The following is a 19,860-nucleotide window of genomic DNA, read 5'->3' as shown; positions in this document are numbered from 1 at the left end:
TGAAATCAAAATGTTCAATGAATTACAAATTTTATATAGGAATGCGTGCAGACCTTGTCAAAACCATGAAATTAAATATCAATGAATATGCAAGCTTTATTCAATCGTCGAAAATTGGTACCCATGAAAATAAATTACTCCACAGTATACCTGAAGTTACAGGCTCAGAACGTTGTTTGAAAGGGATTAAGATTGTTGGTAAAAGTATTTGTTTATACAAAGGAGGGTAAAATATGGAGTTGTCTATAAAGCTTTATTTCCCTGGTGGTCCTTGAAGAAAATCTACTGGTCCTCCCTACAATTTCTGTTGCAAAATATAAACGCTGTGTTGGTCCTTTGTAAAGTTTTGGTGGTCAAAACCTTTAGACCACCACTTTTCGAGAACTCTGGTCAAATGTGAGTCATAAATGAGCAAAGTTATTACATGAAATGCAATCAAAACCATATGTAACTGACTTGATATCTAAGTCTTCCAAGGCTTATCACTACCTTTTTGATACACAAATTATAATGCATTAGTCATAACAATCTATACATCCTATCCATGAACATTTCCAGACATTTATCATTGTAATATATGCTCAGATATTCAAGTCACAATATGAAGTTACACCTTTCAAGAAAATCACATAACTTTTGCAAGGTCTAGGAATCTAAAATCTGTTCTAAAAATATCAATGATGTCATTGTTAAAGGCATCTTTAATATTTGAAGTTATCTCCTGTTGTCCAGAATTGTAGTTGAATCAACAAAAACCAATGTTTTAAATTAACATAATTTTTAACCTTATGTGCTTTCAAGCACTTTTATTTTTATTGTAGACTATATGTTGACATTTAAGTGTCTAAACTGTTTGTAATGTGGAGTTTATGTCAAGTCACATTTTGTTTACATATAAACTTAAATGTTTATGGCTATTTAATCTCAGGGTTTTGCCAAAGTATGTATACCAACATACGGAAAATTTGTCATGTGTTGAACACTTAATTTTGTGGTTCACCTATTTCCACGAAATCCACAAAAATTGGTATCTGACAAATAATAAACACACAGTACTTATATTGTATTTTCCCATTAACAACCATGCAATTAAGAAAATGTGTCTGTCTTGGAGTTTGTGCATTAAAATATAAGTAGGCATAAGACCTAAGACTCATCGGTCAAATAGAGTTTTCTAATTAGATATTTTATATCTCTATGCAGGTTTTTAGCTAACAGTAAGAGAATGAATGTGGCTTTAACGAGAGCAAAAACAGCATTGTACGTTGTTGGATGCCTTAGCTCTTTGAAGGTAAGTGTCAAGGACGATGTCTTATTCTCCCACAATATTTCGAAGGAACACAACTAATATTTTTTTTAGTAAATGTAACTTACCTCACATAAGTTCTAACTGCTTCCTGCATAATTAGAAAAAAGGAATAACCTCAAATCTGGTATCTTCAGAAAATATTTGAATATAAGATGTAACACAACTTCTGATTGGCTGAAGTTTTTGCCTGTCTGTTCATAGACATAATTTGGTCATGTGAAGGAGACATTATCAACGTTTTTCATGTCAAATTTAATCCTTAAAAACAGAATTTAAATTTATAATAAGGAATATCAGTCTATTCAAAATATCCTAAAAAATATGGTGCTTACTTTTAAATATCTGGATACACAGGCTATTTTTTTTTTTATGTTATTTCTTCATCTAGAACGAAAAAATATATCAGTCATTCCTTAATTATTGCAAAAAATATAATAAAAGTGTTGGTTATTTTACAGAGAGGTGACCTTGCATGGAGAAATTTAATTGAGGATGCGGAACAAAGAACTTTTATTAGGAAAATCACACAGGGAAGATATAATAGGGTTTTTAATGGTTGTTTGAATATCTCCACTAGACTGGGATGACTGTTTATCAGCTGAAGGAAACAATCAGAGAAATTATCAAATTCTTTAAAACCATGTTTTAAGCCTAGTATTAGTAGGAAAAGAAGTATTGATACTGTAATATTAACTTATTAAGAATGTATGGATCCAAAAAAAGTATTTAATAACTTGAGAAGAAAATGATTAAGGTATGATATCTGTTCAAAGAATATATGAATTGAGTACCGAGTTCTATAACTGTATTTGAATGAAAGAGGGAGATGTTTTTGTTGATGTTTATTTTTGTTAGATTAAAACGAAATGAAAAAGGACAGAATTGCAATTGGATTTATTACAGTAGAATATCAAAGATGTATAGCAAATAGTTTCCAAAGTTATTAATCCTAGAAAAAATTTTCCTTGAAAAAGTATTGATGAAGGGGAAAAAATGCTGAGTTCCATGTATGTGTACAGATGTAGGATAGAGTAAAGAGAAAAGATGGTTTTGCCAAAATGAATGAAAGAAAAAAAGAAAGAAGAAGAAGACAATTTCATAATCATGCAGAAAACGAACCCAATTTCTAAAGCATTTAGAATTGAAGTCTGAAGAAACATTGATATGGTATAAAAGACAAACTCTGACTATCACTAATATGCATAGAAACATAGTGCTCATCATTGCTAATATGAAATGTTTTGAGAAAAAGAGCATTTCATATGCAAACCAATAAACAATTCCATACAGGGTTGGCAAAGTATTACCCGCCAGGGAATTCTCGGATACGAAAACCCGGGTTTTCCCCAGGCTGGGCAATATTCCAAGAAATGGGTAATCCTGGGCAATACTGGGCAATATGATTTTTAGCTCACCTGTCCCGAAGGGCCAAGTGAGCTTTTCCCATCACTTTGCGTCCGTCGTCTGTCGTCGTCCGTCGTAGTTAACTTTTACAAAAATCTTCTCCTCTGAAACTACTGGGCCAAATTAAACCAAACTTGGCCACAATCATCATTGGGGTATCTAGGTTAAAAAATGTGTCCGGTGACCCGGCCAACCAACCAAGATGGCTGCCATGTTAAAAAATAGAACATAGGGGTAAAATGCAGTTTTTGGCTTATAACTCAAAAACCAAAGCATTTAGAGCAAATCTGAATATGGGTAAAATTATTTATCAGGTTAAGATCTATCTGCCCTGAAATTTTCAGATGAATCAGACAACCCGTTGTTGGGTTGCTGCCCCTGCATTGGTAATTTTAACCCTTTCGCCGATGAGTCCCGGTTTACCGGGATTCACGCTTCAGACAGCCGACGATGAGTCCCGTTTTACCGGGATCGGAATACCTCTTTTATATTTCCTGCTCAAAACAGTGCAAACATGAGTTATCTTTCTTTGATGAATACCCGGATGAAAGTGTAAACATGGCGCTTCTGTTTGTTGAAAACCGTGTCAAAATCAGAGGAAATTTACGGAATTTACGAGAATTTGAAATGAGGGAACATTTTTTTTGAAAGAATATGAAAGAATTGAAACCAAACTAGTATACTTTTCCGACTTAAAATGTCGTTTTATGTACAAAACACTTGGAATGGACATCGTTCAGTGAGAAATTTGTACAGCCTCGTAAAATTTTTCAAAATTTTGCCGTTTTGGGTTAAAAAATTACGATTTGGGGTCAAAGAGCAGAATTTTGAGAATTTCACCTCTATAATGCCGAAAATTTGAAAATTTCAATATTTTATGAAGAAAAAATTATCAAAACATGAACAAAACTGTGAACATAGTGTTAGTGAAAGAAATAAATACATAAATAACTACAAACAAGTTTTTATTGACATTTATTATGAAGATCTCCCACTTAAGTTATAGTAGCCAGGGAAGCCATCGTCTCAGAGTAGCTTCAGTCTGGGCAGCAATCGGTGAAAGGGTTAAGGAAATTTTGCTGTTTTTGGTTATTATCTTGAATATTATTATAGATAGAGATAAACTGTAAAGAGCAATAATGTTCAGTAAAATAAGATCTACAAATAAGTCAACATGACCAAAATTGTCAATTGACCCCTTAAGGAGTTATTGCCCTTTTTAGTAAATTTTTAACATTTTTCATAAATTTTTGTAAATTTTTAGAAAATATTTTCCACTGTAATTACTGGACCAAGTTCATCATAGATAGAGATAATTGTAGCAACAAGAATGTTCAGTAAAGTAAGATTTACATACACATCACCATCACCAAAACACTATTTTGTCATGAATTTATCTGTGTCCATTGTTTAATATGCACATAGACTAAGGTGAGCGACACAGGCTCTTGAGAGCCTCTAGTTTAAGCTTATTTTAACATAAAATAGTGAAGAATTGATGTAGTTTCATAGTATTACAGCTAAATATATACTTTATATACAGATAACCATTGACAGTCATTTCTAGAAGATTAAAAAACTCAATTTCATTCTCTTCTTTGCATTGTAGACAAGTTTCGCACATTTAAGTATACCTCGTTAATTACTAAGCATTGTTGCAAATTCAATATTCCAAACTTTAAAAAATATGCATTTTATTGCAGTGATTAAGTGAACTGTTAATTTTAAATGTTATACACTCATATTGCTAAAAAAACACCCTTAGGGTCATGTCATTAACACTTATAGAATTGAAAGGGCTGATTATTGTTACATAAACAAATCTGCATTCTTATCTGAATAATACTTATTAATTATACAATACTTAAATATAATTTTTCTTGCATGTAATTGTTAATTCTTAATAGGAGTTATATTTATTTGATAACAATGATTTGTTATGCTTTATATTTACAGTTTTACCAATCCAAACAAACAAAATAGGTTATACGTATCTTAAAGGTATAAAATTTGTGTTTGATCATTGAATCCTCTATAAAATTCAGACCAGTATTTTATATTACCCAGTATTGCCCAGTATTACCCACTAAAACCCTGTAAAACCCGGGTTTTCCCAGTATTTCCCACTGGGCTGGGCAATACTCATAAAACCCGGGTTTTTGCCAACCCTGATTCCAAAACTAATATTATAGAAACTTTGCACAATGCAGTGCTGAACAATTTTATTTTATTGTTTAAAAAACTGTTTACATAAATGTTTTTATGACACTTTCTTTACTTACTTGGAGATTCATATATATTTTAATGATGTTTATTTTTAATTGTGTGTAAATAATGTATATATAACGTTCAAATTTATATACATGTACGTCATGTGTTTAAAAATATGTACAACTTTGTTCTTTTCGTGAGAACTTCCGGGGAAAACGATAAATCTTGGTGGGAAAATATAGATATAAAATTAGCTTTCTCAAATTGTGGTTCCTTAAAAATGTATTTTGTATTCAAAAATTTACCACTTTTGTTTCTATTTTATTGTAATTTGAATTCCGTCATAGCCGTTTGCACCATTTGTTTTACATGTTTGAAAAGTCAACCCTGTAAATTATAGTTAACAAAACCTATTGCTGGTACCTGCAAAATGTTGTTTGTAAACATTTTATGCCCCATTTATGGGCATTATGTTTTCTGGTCTATGCGTCTGTCTGTTCGTCCGTCTGTCCCGCTTCAGGTTAAAGTTTTTGGTCAAGGTTGTTTTTGATGAAGTTGAAGTCCAATCACTTTGAAACTTTGTAAACATGTTTCTTATGATATGATCTTTCTAACCTTAATGCCAAATTAGAGATTTTCCCCCTTTTTCACGGTCTATTGAACATAGAAAATGATATTGCGGATGGGCATCCATGTACAATGGACACATTCTTGTTTTTACATGTATTGATCATTGAAATTGTTAATTAGTTATGTTTAATGTTTATGCAAGTTTTCTCAACTTCAACTGCTGATTTTATCATATAGATTTGTGTAAAAGAGATAGTAAAGGGACATAACTCAAACATAAATCACAGCTATTTTGTGTCGACCATTTTGATTATTATTTTTCTAAGCCAGTAATTGACAGAGATTTTGAATTCTGTTTCACATGCATGTTTAATTATTATGGAGGAGACTGACAATATTTCAAACTCAGTCATGATATAAAAAAAAATATTTTCCTAGAGCAATGTACAGTACAAACTCAAAATTAAACCAAAAATGAATTGAAAAAAACAGTTCTTTGCTAATGTACTCACTCCCCTCTTTTGTTAGAATGCAACATTCTATATCTGAAATATTAATATTACTAGTAAAATACATGTCAGAAAAAAACATTAAACTAGAGAACAAATAGATGTCTTATTTTACCAATTTTACCCTTTTACATAAATTCCCTTAGGGATTTAGTCATACAAAGCCTAGACTATTATTATTCTTATCCAATTAAAGGTTCTTTATTAGTTCTTATTACATTGAACATTTCATTGGTATTTTTTCAGGAAAATTAAAAGTACTTTATGCTAGTTTGACCAATACACACAAAGAATTGAAAGATTAGTATTGAGAATGGTGGTAACCACCTTCTTCCCTGAATATTTTTGTCATGAAGATCATGGCCGATTTAAATGTTAAAGTATACAACTATTATGTTTAAAATATCAATGATTTCAGTCAAGAATTAGAATACCCATAACTTCTATTCTGCAGGCCTTTTTTTTATCAATGACTATTAAACTGTTATATAATTATGAATTTGTCTCTGTTAACTTAATGAAAATATGATATATGTATTTTATTTTATGGTATGATAACATTATGTAGTGAAGTTTATTTCTAAAGATGTTTTTCAAGAGAAATTTACTCTCTGTAACCATGTCAATGTAAATATGTTAAATTAACCTTTAGACTATCAAAAAATTTTCAAATATTTTTTTTTTAGTCTAATTTTTCTTTGTTCTTTATTAAGCACTACTTATGTCCATCACCTTTCACAGATGATTTCAAATGAATGCATTAAATAATCTTGATCATTTGTAACGATGAGTCTTGCCAATGATACAGCATTTAATATCTTTTTTTTTTTTTTGCCCAAAAATATACTAGTTATTTGTTAGTTCAATTGTATTGGTTGTGAATTTCATTTTCAAAAGCCATTACAATTTCGTTAATTAAAAACGATGAAAACATTGAACATGATCAAAGGTCACTCAGGTTATGTTAACCTGATCAATGTTATAGTTTAGACCTGGTATCAATTAGTTCATGTTAAACCTGTTTGAAAATTTGAATCAGTATCTAAAAACTAACAATCAGTTTATTTTTAACCTAATCAAATTAATCTAAAAATTTAAACCCTGATTAAACTGTCAATAATATGTTTTTAGAAACAATTGACACCCATTGTATGTTAAACCTCATTTAAATGCCAATAATATATGTTAAACCTGATTGAACTGACAGTTAATGTATGTTAAACCTGATTGAACTGACAGTGAATGTATGTTAAACCTGATTTAAATGTCAATAATATATGTTAAACCTGATTGAACTGACAGTTAATGTACATGTATGTTAAACCTCATTTAAACGACAATAATATATGTTAAACCTGATTGAACTGACAGTTAATGTATGTTAAACCTCATTTAAATGTCAGTCTGGCTATCATGGGTATTTTAAAACTAATTCATATGTTGAACTAGATTGAATATTGGTTAATATAGGTTTTGCTTGATACAACTATCAGTGTATGTTAAATTTGATTGAATTGTCAATGTATATTTTGAACCTAATCTAACTGTCAGTTCATATATATTAAATCTTGAGTCAACTGTTAATTAACCTTATGGAACAGTCATTCATTTAACCTTAACCATTTGAAGAAAGATAATTTAGTTCATCGATAGTCACTTTTGTAAATAAACATGCATTTTATTTATTTTTTGGCAAAATACGATGTAGTATTTTTGTTTTGTTATGTTAGTTATACATTTTTTATACATGCAGCTAAGATAGCATTTCTTGATTACTGTGTAAGACTGTGCTAAATCATAAAAGTCTGGCTCTTTCTATTCATTTACTTGTATCACTAGTGAAAGCCTTTTTGTTGTCTACAGATCTTGATAACATAATGAATATAAAATGTTTAGATTTGTTTCAATTTTTAAATTTTAACAGTCGATCTTGGAAGAGTTTTCCTTTTATGATGCAAATTGGGTTAATGTTTTAATAAAAAAAGAAAATGAGTTTTAAAGAAAATTTCCATTTCCCCCTTTTCACCCAGTTTGGATAAAAATTTAAAGATTCAGGAAACAATTGTCAACAACCATTTAACATCTTTGGTAATGGAAGAGGAGGATTTAGTAAACTAATAACTGACTCACCCAGCAGAAAGTCAGTTGGTATTATATTTGCTGACTAAAACCAAGTGCTGTGAATAGTTCACAAACAGGAAAAATTAAAATGAACAATTAATGAATTCAATCTTTACAAGTACAGGCAAATTATAAAGCCAAAAACAAATCTGTCCCTTCATGCAAATATCAAATGACATCCAATTACCTGAAATCCATTATTAAGTGTTGTGAAATGATTCAGACAAGCAATTTTATTGTTGCCATGTTATCTCATTTATTATTTCAATAGAAGTGTGTTCAGGGTATTTCTATTTTTAGTAAGAAAAGTATATTAATATAAGCAAGTACATATCAAGCATATAGTATGTATAGGGAAGAAGTTATAGATTAAAAAAACCTGTTTAATTATATGCAAATGGAAGAAATAGTTCCCAAAGATGACTTGAATTTAAAAGCAGCTTTACCAATAAATATAAAATATGTTACTATTTTTGTGTTTTTACCAGTGTTGATAAATGTCATGATTGTCTTTCATGAACCTATCAGTCATGATATGGAAATGTTCTAAATTTGACTGATTGTGAAATTTTGAAGAAAAAAAAACATGTTTTGGGACAAAGGATATACAAAGACTGTTACAGACAGACATAGACATTAGTAGAAAATCAAGTATTGCAAAAAATTACTATAAAAACAGAAACAAGAGTAATCCTTTTAAAGAAGACTATGGGTGATCTTGGTTGCTTTGGAAAGGTAAGCAGTTCCTACCCCGCATGTGGCACGCATAATGATGCTATTTCAACTACAATTTGATTTTTAATTCTTTCTCTGTGGTGTAAGAGTCCAGGAACATACATCTACGACAGGAAAGAAGCCAAGACAGTCGGTCCCATAGATATTCCATATTCAAATCATGATGGTTCCAGTTAAAACTCCAATAGCTTCTCTCTAAACAGTTACTCTTTATGATGGACATTATTATAGGAAACACAAGCTGTGGAACATTGTATCAACTTGTATAAGATAAATACATGCTGGCAATGCTGGAAAATTACTACATGGAAATAGAAAGCTCCCAATTGGAAGCAGAAATTCTTTCTATTGTCATAAATTTTGTTTTCAACTAACCCTCTCAATTGTCAATTTGTATATGGAAGACAAGCTATGAGGCTGACTTAAACTCTGTAGGTAAATTGCTATTTCAAGTTAAGGAAAGATGATATCAACATAGCCACTTTTACAGTACTTAGTGTGAGGACAACTTTTTAACGAAACCTGAAATTACAAGATAATGCAAGCTTCTTTTCTTTCGTCATGGAATGCTCCAATATGATGTCTGCCTCCGATTGATAAAGGAACAAGCCAGCAAAAACAAGAAACACAGTTTGTTCCCATATGAATGATGATTGAAGAAAAGTTTCCCATAACCATGTTTGTTGAAAAGCATGCTATTTCTAAATGACGTTAGTATGAACTTGTTAATGCTGCATAACCAAATCCTCTGAAAGTTGAAACTCCTCATTAACCATAGTTTTTCAGCAAGTTTGGTATCTGTGGTCACAAGATATCTTAGTTCTAGTTTTTCTCACTTAATTCTGATTGAAAGGACAACTATGGTATATATACACAAGGAAAAAAAGTTAAGCACCCCCTGATATATTGCATATTATTTTTTTTTACCAAAATGTTAATTTGAATATAAATATAGATTTTAACAAGATCGATGTTCCTTTAAAAAGATGTGACTATACAGGTTTGACCGGTTATTAAGTTATCGACGTAGCATGCACGTGAACCATGCCTCCCGTGCATTTAACAAAATGCAGTTCCCTCGCTCTTCAAATTTGAATATTTAAGTCCGGCGATTTCAAAATTTTATTCACACTTTGTGAACATGGTACGAAGACGAATATCGGAGGCTCAAAGATGGCAGATTATCGGCATGCGGACATCAGGGTTATCTTATAAAGCTATTGGACGTCAGATGGGCTACCACTTTACTGTAGTCAGCAAGCTTGTGCGGAAACACATCCAAACCAAAAACGTTAAAGACTTGCCAAGATCCGGTAGGCCATTGGTAACATCACAGCGTGAAGACAGGGCACTGCAATGCCTGATTAGACGAATGTCATTCGCAACAAGTCCTGTTCTTAAGAGAGAATGGTTACCTCATAGTCAACTGTCAACCAGAACCTTGAGGAACCTGTTGAAATCAGCAGGACTGAAGTCAAGAAGGGTAATAAGACGTTCCATGTTAACTGATCGACCTCAACAACTGCGTTTGGCATGGTGCTAACGTCGTCGTGGTTGGAACTTGAGGAACTGGCGCAAGATCCATTGGTCAGACGAGGGACGGTTTCTTCTGCATATAACAGATGGAAGATTGAGAGTTTGGAGACATGAAAATACAGCATATACCCCCAATGAACATAAAAGCAACTGTCCTATACGGTAGAGGTTTTGTTATGGTATGGGGATGCGTCTCTAATGACTGCAAATTTGAATTGGTCACTATACGAGGAAACCTTAATGGTGATCAATACATCAGAGACATTCTTCGGCCAGTAGTTGTACCTCATTTTGATAACACCCCCCCCCCCTATTAGCTGCAAGACATGTGTTTGTGGATGACAACGTTAGGTCGCATCGTTCAAGGGCGGTAACCGCATTTCTGCAAGGCGAAGCAGTATCTGCTCTTCCATGGCCTGCCATGAGCCCGGATTTAAACCCGATAGAGCATATTTGGGACACGTTAGGCGTAGGGTATAGACAACCGAACCACCTGTACAAAATTTACGTCAGTTGGAAGCAGCGTTGCACCGATAATGGCGTCAAATACCACAGCAGGAAATCCGACAACTAACTGGAGGTATGAGACGCAGGGTTGAGGCCTGTATTCAATCACGTAGTGGTTTCACCCGATATTGAATACTGAACTATGGATAACGTTAACAGACTTAAAATGGACGTTTTCTAAGTGAAATGAAATTAGTATCATGCATAACGAACTCAGAAGGTCCATACTTAAAGACACGTTTTAGTGTTTAAACTGGACTTGTGGTCTTGTGACAATCGATTCATTAAATTATCATTTTTGTTGCAATTTGTTGTGTACTTCTCAAAGCTAATGTTATGTCCTTACAGTCTGTAGTACTAATTATGGCACCAAATGTCCCAGGATCCCATGTCCCTTATCGTTATATTTGTCAATTCGGATAAACGTGGGGGTGCTTTACTTTTTTCTTTGTGTATACATTTAGATTGCCATGTCGAGAGTTCACCCGATTTTGACGTCATTTCATGAATCGAGTCCAAGTTTTCGTGACAAGTTTTTCAGATACTAGTTTTCACGGGATACCCATTTCCAAGTATTATTTGATGAACTATTTTTGATACAGTAGTGTGTATATGTCGGTCTTGCAAAAGTCATGCACAGTATGCGAGAGCAGCGAGACATAGATTACAATCTGGAGACGTCCGCGTAAAGTATGTATGTGCCTGTCCCAAGTCAGGAGCCTGTAATTCAGTGGTTGTCGTTTGTTTATGTGTTACATATTTGTGTTTCGTTCATTTTTTTCTATATAAATAAGGCCGTTAGTTTTCTCGTTCGAATTGTTTTACATTGTCATTTCGGGGCCTAAATTTGTTTATATATCTTGATATAGCAATAAGATCTGGATGCTTCCTAACTTTTATGCACATAAAATACAAATGAGAAAGTTTCAATAAGTTGTGTCCCCTAGGGTATCATTAGCTCAGTAGTCAGTACTACGGTACTGACATGATTTATAACAAATCTTTCTAAAATTGTCCGTTTATAAATTTTGAGATTTAAAACCCTTATGCAAAGTTGACTTGAAATAGATTTAGATATCGTTAGGTAATTTTTAGGTCATATAGCTCTTCAACTGTTTCGGTTCTTCTGCATCCTTGGCATTAAAACATTTGGTATTGAGCGTTCCTGGTGATTGAAAATGCAGAAAAGCGCTTCGAACGCATGAAATTTATAATGTGTTGTTTAACTTTCATTTTTTTTCTCAACATTGACTTGCAATATTAAGTTCATATACAAATTTAGAAAAAATCCTTTTGGCTTTTGAATGATTAGAAAACCAAAATATGAAATTAAGGTTTCTGTGACATTTATTTAGAACTCTGTACAAGTGATCAGAATCTGAAGTTGGTATTTTTGGCAATGACGCGATGAACATTTAATGTATATAAAAATACAGACATTTTGTACAATTGTCCAATGGGACAACTATCCAAAAGAGTCCAAATGATGTTGATTTAAGCAATTATTTATATGCACTCAAATTATAAGCAAAACCCATACAGTATAGTCAGCTAAAATTAAGAGACCTCAGCATGAAAAATCTGAAACTGCGCTACGAGTGCATATTACGCCAGTCGCATTTTCAAAAAATAAAGTTTCATAACTAAATGTCTTTTCAGAAATTTACAAAAACAAATAAATGAGGTTGTTTTAATGAGATACAAACCAGTCACCAAAGTTTCATGAAAAATCAAAGCATTTTTGAGAGATTATTTTCGAAAACTTTAATATGAAAGGTGATTTACAACTCATATTATTAGTGGATTCTTTATATAACATACGTTAAAATTTAAATGAAAGATGAATTACATATTATTATCAATTGATATTTTATCGTGTGGTTTTCTATGTTGTGATGTTATGCTATTGTTTCAGAAAAAGGGAGAAGGTTTGGTACCATTAAAACGTTTAATCCCGCTGCAAATGTTTGCACCTGTCCTAAGTCAGGAATCTGATGTACAGTAGTTGTCGTTTGTTTATGTAATTTATACGTGTTTCTCGTTTTTTATATAGATTAGACCGTTGGTTTTCCCGTTTGAATGGTTTTACACTAGTAATTTTGGGGCCCTTTATAGCTTTTTGTTCGGTGTGAGCAAAGACTCCGTGTTGAAGGCCGTACATTGATCTATAATGGTTTACTTTTATAAATTGTTATTTGGATTGAGAAAAAAGTAAAATCACAAAAATACTGAACTCAGAGGAAAATCAATTCGGAATTGTCTCATTGGCACTCAAACCACATCTTCCTATATCTATCAGTGTGATTTTGCTGTATATCACAATCGTCAAAATTAAAATGAATGGTGGTTTCCAACCCTAGTTATCACTGTGATTGTGCTGTATATTACAAACTTTAAACCTAAAATGAAAGGTAATTTACAACTCATATTTTCAGTGTGATCATGCTGTTTATTACATATTTGAAAATTAAAATGAGAGTGATTTACAAATTACATTTGCAGTGTGATTGTGCTGTATATTACACACTAAAGAATTAAAATGAAAGATGATTAACAACTCATATTTATTATCAGTGTGATCGTGCTGTATATTACCCATTCGAAAATTAAAATGAAAAGTGATTTAGATATATTGATGTGTTTACCTCAGTTTTAGTTTGTAACCCGGACTTGTTTTCTCTCAATCGATTTATGACTTTCGAACAGCGGTATACTACTGTTGCCTTTATTAACAACTCATATGTGAGGGGCTGAATATTACTCACTTCAAACTTGAAATAAAAGGTGATTTTCAACTCAGATTATCAGTGTGATCGTGCTGTATATTGCAATCGTCAAAATTAAAATGAAAGGTGGTTTACAACTATAGTTCTTAGTGTGATTGTGCTGTATATTTAATACACACTTTATACCTAAAATGAAAGATATTATCAGTGGAATGATGCTGTATATTACACATTTGAAAATTAAAATGAATGTGATTTACACATTACATTTGTAGTGGGATTGTGTTGTATATTGCACTCTTCAGAATCAAAATGAAAGTGATATTACACACATCAAAATGAAAAGTGATTTATAGTCCGGCGGCTACAAGCATATTTCAGACGAATTGTGCACATCCTGTTACAAGCATGAAATTTGGCATAGACCTTCCTCAACTATTACTCTTTTATTTCAGATAGGGAGGCATTTGAAAAAAATGTCTCACTTCCAGTAAAATCCAAAATGGCGGACGTCATACTTAAATCAGCCCAATATCGAAGGCTAGCGTGTAAAAATGTGTTATTATTTTGCTACTATCATAATATTTGGTACAGACCTTTGTTTTTTACTACTTTTGGATAAATTAAATAGATTAGATGTCTTCAGAAACCCCACTTTCGGTTAAAATCTAATATGGCTGACATTGTACTTAAATAAGCTTATTTTTTAGGGAGGGTAACTGAAATGTGTTTTAACGTATTGCTACTATCATTACATTGTGTATGAACCTTTCTTTGGTGTTTCTGATGGTACAATGCATAAGACATATGTCTTGAAAACCCTTTCTTCCGGGTATATCCAAAATGGCGGACAGAGAAATATCAATTTTTTATTCAAATTTTCATTTTTTTCAATATGTAAAGAAATGATTTTATTTTGTGCTGGTCATTAAACTTTTGGCTTAAAGTTATCCTCAAAACCACTTATTCTAGCATGTTGTAAATATTTAGATATAAAGTTGACACTTCCGGTTAAAAATATGACGTAAATTTCAAAGATGAGTCCTCAATCTATTTCTTCGATTAAGAGTTTTGGATAGATTGATTAAAACAAAATAAAATCACTATAGTACTAAAAATTATTTAAAATTATTACTATTTGGCCAAGAATACATGTTTATTCACAGTCACCATGACATGCACACATCGCAGTGCACGGGATACCCGATTTTCCACATTAAAAATGACCGCGGAATCCTTTCTTACATCCACAATGTATAAGCTTTTGACAAAATGATGAGGCCTCAAAAAGAGTTTTTCAAAAGTTATCCTCTTTGTCCCCGCCTGGAGTGGGTAGCATAAGAGCCAATCCCAAGCTCGTCTCCCTAAACACCTGCCTAAGTATATTGCATTATTTACATGCTGGAAAAGACTAGACCAAGTTGAGGGAATAGCCTCGAAAAGCTGTCCCTGTTGCGCAAATAGTTATTTTCTTGCTTCGTTAACCATGTTATACCCATCTGCTAAGTTTGTGCGATCTTACAGTAAAACCCCGGTGATTTAGTCTGATTAATCATCATTCTTTTTGTTAAAGTCACATCTTCAAATGCAATCAATGTCTCCCACATAGTCTTTTCCCCTCTTTCAAGCAAAGAGAGAACCATATCACAACAGGTAAAGACATGGATAACAATAAGTGTTTCAGATCACTCATTGCCTAGTGCATTTGAAAGGCCATTGATAGATATTAATCTAAAGTCTTTTGCCCTCCCAAACACAACGTCTACCCCTATGTCACGGAATAGCGAAACAGTATTGACAACATCATCATTAACGACTGTTCGAATCATGACTCGTTTAAGTGCGTGTTTCACTGCATCAGACACATGCACCATGATATATATCTTATAATTTTCCCCTTCTAAATGCAAACCAAAGTTTTTCTGCCCTATGTCACGGAATAGCGAAACAGCAATGACATCAGTATCGACTGTTTGACTCATGACTCAGTTAAGTCTATGTTTCATTGCATCAGACACATCTATCTTGATTCTAGTGTCAGTCTCTTCGTGTAAACATGGTGCTAAACTTGAAACATCATCAAGTGGTGGATAACACTAAACATCCTGAGCATTTGTTGCTTCAACTACCTTGTACTCAAAATTGTATTGAGCAAGCTCCTGTGAATGAAAACTTAAAAGTTCTTTCTTACTGTCGTCATCTCTCAGAAAACTTTCCCATCTTTGAGGATGTTTTTAATCCTGGGTTCGTCTGTGTATTCCCTATCCCCTAAATGTTGCCCTTGCTTCTTTTAGCAGCTTTAAAACTACCAGTATTTCGCTATTCCGTAACAAAGGGGCAGACGAACTATTGATTGTATTTGGGGAGGCAAAAATCTTTGGATTAATATCTATCAATGGCCTTTCAAATGCACTAGGCAATGAGTGATCGCACACTTTTATTTCGGACCAATACCTTATGACGGGTTGTGATACTGTTCTCTCTTTGCTTGAAAAGGAAAAAAAGACTGCGTGGGAGACATTAATGGTATTTGAAGATGTGACTTTAACATAAAGAATGATGATTGATCAGCCTAAATCACCGGGGTTGTACTGTACAAACTTATCAGATCTAACATGATTAACGAACCAAGAAAGTCAATTTTTGCACAAAAGGGAAATCTCATTTTAAGTGAGGCTATTCCCACGACTTGTTCTAGTCTTTTCAAGCATGTAAAACGTGTAATATACTAATGCAGGTGTTTAGTGAGACGAGCTTTGGATTGACTCTTATGCTACCTAGTCTTGTCACTAATAGATTGCGAAGGGACAAAGAGGGTCCCTTTAAAAAAACTCTTTCTGAGACCTCATCATTTTTTCAGAAGCTTGTACATTATGGATGTAAGAAAGGATGCCGCGGTTATTTTTAATGTGTAAAATCGGGTCTCCCGTGCACTGCCTTGTGTACATGTGGTGGTGATTGTGAATAAGCATGTATTCCTGGCCAAATAGAAGTAGTTTTAAATATTTTTTAGTACTATAGTGATTTTATTTTGTTTAAATCAATCTATCAAAAACTCTACATCGAAGAAATAGATTGAGGACTCATCTTTAAAATTTACGTCATATATTTACCGGAAGTGTCAACTTTATATCTTAGCATTTACAACATGCTAGAATAAGTGGTTTTGGGGATAATTAAAGCCAAAAGTTTAATGACCAGCACAAAATAAAATCATTTTCTTTACATTTTGAAGAAAGTTGAAAATTTGAATAAAAAATTGATATTTCTCTGTCCGCCATTTTGGATACTTCCGGAAGTAAGGGTTTTTAAGACATATGTCTTATACATTGTCTGCATCAGAAGCACCAAAGAAAGGTTCATACACAATGTAATTATAGTAGCAATACGTTAAAACACATTTCAATTACCCTCCCTAAAAAATAAGCTTATTTAAGTACAATGTCCGCCATATTGGATTTTAACCGGAAGTGGGGTTTCTGAAGACATCTAATCTATTTAATTTATCCAAAAGTAGTAAAACACAAAGGTCTGTACCAAATATTATGATAGTAGCATGATAATAGGACATTTTTACACGCTAGTCTTCGATATTGGGCTGATTTAAGTATAACGTCCGCCATTTTGGATTTTACCGGAAGTGAGACATTTTTTTCAAATGCCTCCCTATCTGAAATAAAAGAGTAATAGTTGAGGAAGGTCTATGCCAAATTTCATGCTTGTAACAGGATGTGCATAATTTTTTTACAAAGCCGCCGGACTATTACAACTCATATTATCAATGTGATTGTGCTGTATATAACACACTTCATAATTAAAATGAAAGGTGGTTTACAACTCATATTATCAGTGGAATTGTGCTGTATATAACACACTTCATAATTAAAATGGAAGGTGATTTACAACTCATATTATCAGTGTGATGGGGCTGTATATTACTCACTTCAAACTTATAATGAAAGGTGATTTAAAATTCATATTATCAGTATGATGGTGCTGTATATATAGATAGATAAAAGAATAATCCTTTAAATGAATGCAATATTTTTGTTATGCAATCATTATGTAATCAATTATTATGCAATTTATGGGAAAATCTTGAATCAGTTCACTTGAATGAATTTAGCTCTTTCATCTCTATTGCTACACAAGAAATTTCAACGTTATCTTAATCAACACAGCAGGAGCTTCAAAAGGGTGTCTCAAATTATCGCTATCTTATTCCATTCTCTCATAAATTTGTAATTAGTGTAAACGTCCTTACCACATAAAAGTAGATCATGTATGATTAGGTGTAAAATTTAATCTATACATTCTATCCAAAATCTGAGACACCCTTTTGTAGATAATGACTCAAGGAACAACATATAATTAAATCAACCCTCTCGGGGGATCCATAAAGAAGCTAATTTCAATTGAAAGTATAAATTTGTTGTAAAATTTTGTAGACACAGTTATCATTATAATTGATTACATAATTGTTGTATAATACTAACATTGCATTAATTTGAAAGAGTAATCTGTCAGCTAACCAAAGATATCAATTTTATAAATTTTCAAGCATTATAACGAAAGTTACAGCATTTTAAAACTGGGACATTGGAGGGATAACATCTTAAAATGGAAGGTGATTTACAACTCATATTATCAGTGTGATTGGGGCTGTATATTACACACTTCAAACTTATAATGAAAAATGATTTACAAATTATATTATCAGTGTGATGGTGCTGTATATAGCACACTTCAGAATTAAAATGGAAGGTGATTTACAAATCATATTATCAGTGGAATTGTGTTGTATATTACAAAATTACAAAATATTAGAAATTATTATAAATTAAGGAATGTATCTCCCTCATGCAAAGCTCTGATTCCTTTAACGGATTTGGCTATACTTTTTGGACCTTTTGGATTATAGCTCTTCATCTTTTATATAAGCTTTGGATTTCAAATATTTTGGCCACGAGCATCACTGAAGAGACATGTATTGTCGAAATGCGCATCTGGTGCAAGAAAATTGGTACCGTTAATTTTATTACTTCCACTGGGTCGATGCCTCTGCTGGTGGACTATTAGTCCCCGAGGGTATCACCAGCCCAGTAGCCAGTACTTAGGTACTGGCATGAACATACGGATTTTTTGTGTTATTAAAATTTGCTGTTACAATATATTAGAAATTATAATAAATTAAGGAATGTATCTCCCTCATGCAAAGCTCTGATTCCTTTCACGGATTTGGCTATACTTTTTGAACCTTTTGGATTATAGCTCTTCATCTTTTATATAAGCTTTGGATTTCAAATATTTTGGCCACGGGCATCACTGAAGAGACATGTTTTGTCGAAATGCGCATCTGGTGCAAGAAAATTGGTACCATTAATTTTATTACACACTTCAGAATTAAAATGAATGTCGATTTACAACTTATATTATCAGTGTGATTGGGGCTGTATATTACTCACTTCAAAATCAAAATGAAAGATTATTGTGCTGTATATTACACACTTCAGAATTAAAATGAATGTCGATTTACAACTCATATTATCAGTGTGATTGGGGCTGTATATTACACACTTCAAACGTATAATGAAAAGTGATTTACAACTTATATTATCAGTGTGATGGTGCTGTATATAACACACTTCAGAATTAAAATTAAAGGTGGTTTACAACTCATATTATCAGTGGAATTGTGCTGTATATAACACTGTTCCAAATCAAAATAAATGTGATTTACACCTCATATTTTACGTGGTCAAGTCTGTACCTCAGAAAATAGACATATAAGAAATTGGTCACTAGACTTATAAGCTATAAGCAATATGTCAACTTTATTTGGTGTATGAAAAGATTGTAAGGGTACATGTCCGACTGACGAGTTGCATTAATCATTGACCTAAACTTGGTGGTTCATTGTACAGTGTTTAGTTTTATTGTCTCGCCTTGACGGAGTCAAAAAGTGAGACATAGGTATGCTGTTTCCGGCGTCGGCGGCGACGCGGCGTCAACAATGTATTAGTTTGTGATTAGGTCTAGTTTATGGTGAACCACAAGTGGTAGGTCAATCATATTTGGTATGCAGTTGTATAAGCATTGACACATCTCATTTCCATGGAGATAATTTAGCTTCGTCCCCTTAGTCATGGTCTACTGACTTTGAAACTTTTGCTTGTTTTACATGTATTAGTTTGTGATTAGGTCAGTTTATTGGGAACCACAAGTGGTAGGT

General features: G+C 32.7%; 2 protein-coding genes across 2 annotated transcripts in view; both read left to right on the top strand.

Moving 5' to 3' along the window:
• Positions 1-2,389, top strand: part of LOC139491304 (probable helicase senataxin) — a 66,366-nt gene extending 63,977 nt beyond the window's left edge. The window contains exons 24-25 of the mRNA XM_071278923.1: positions 1,204-1,291; positions 1,768-2,389. Coding sequence (XP_071135024.1) covers positions 1,204-1,291; positions 1,768-1,896 — 217 coding nt within the window. The 3' untranslated portion in view covers positions 1,897-2,389. The remainder of the gene's footprint in view (positions 1-1,203; positions 1,292-1,767) is intronic.
• Positions 2,390-10,000: 7,611 nt separating this feature from the next.
• LOC139492789 (uncharacterized) lies at positions 10,001-10,402 on the top strand. Its single transcript, XM_071280943.1, has one exon. The coding sequence runs from the start codon at positions 10,001-10,003 to the stop codon at positions 10,400-10,402; it is 402 nt and encodes a 133-aa protein (XP_071137044.1).
• The last annotated feature ends 9,458 nt before the right edge of the window (positions 10,403-19,860 follow it).

This window comes from Mytilus edulis, chromosome 10 (genome assembly GCF_963676685.1).
Source record: "Mytilus edulis chromosome 10, xbMytEdul2.2, whole genome shotgun sequence".
Taxonomy (NCBI): domain Eukaryota; kingdom Metazoa; phylum Mollusca; class Bivalvia; order Mytilida; family Mytilidae; genus Mytilus; species Mytilus edulis.
Note: the sequence above shows the minus strand (reverse complement) of the source record. Positions and strands in the feature narration are given on the sequence as shown.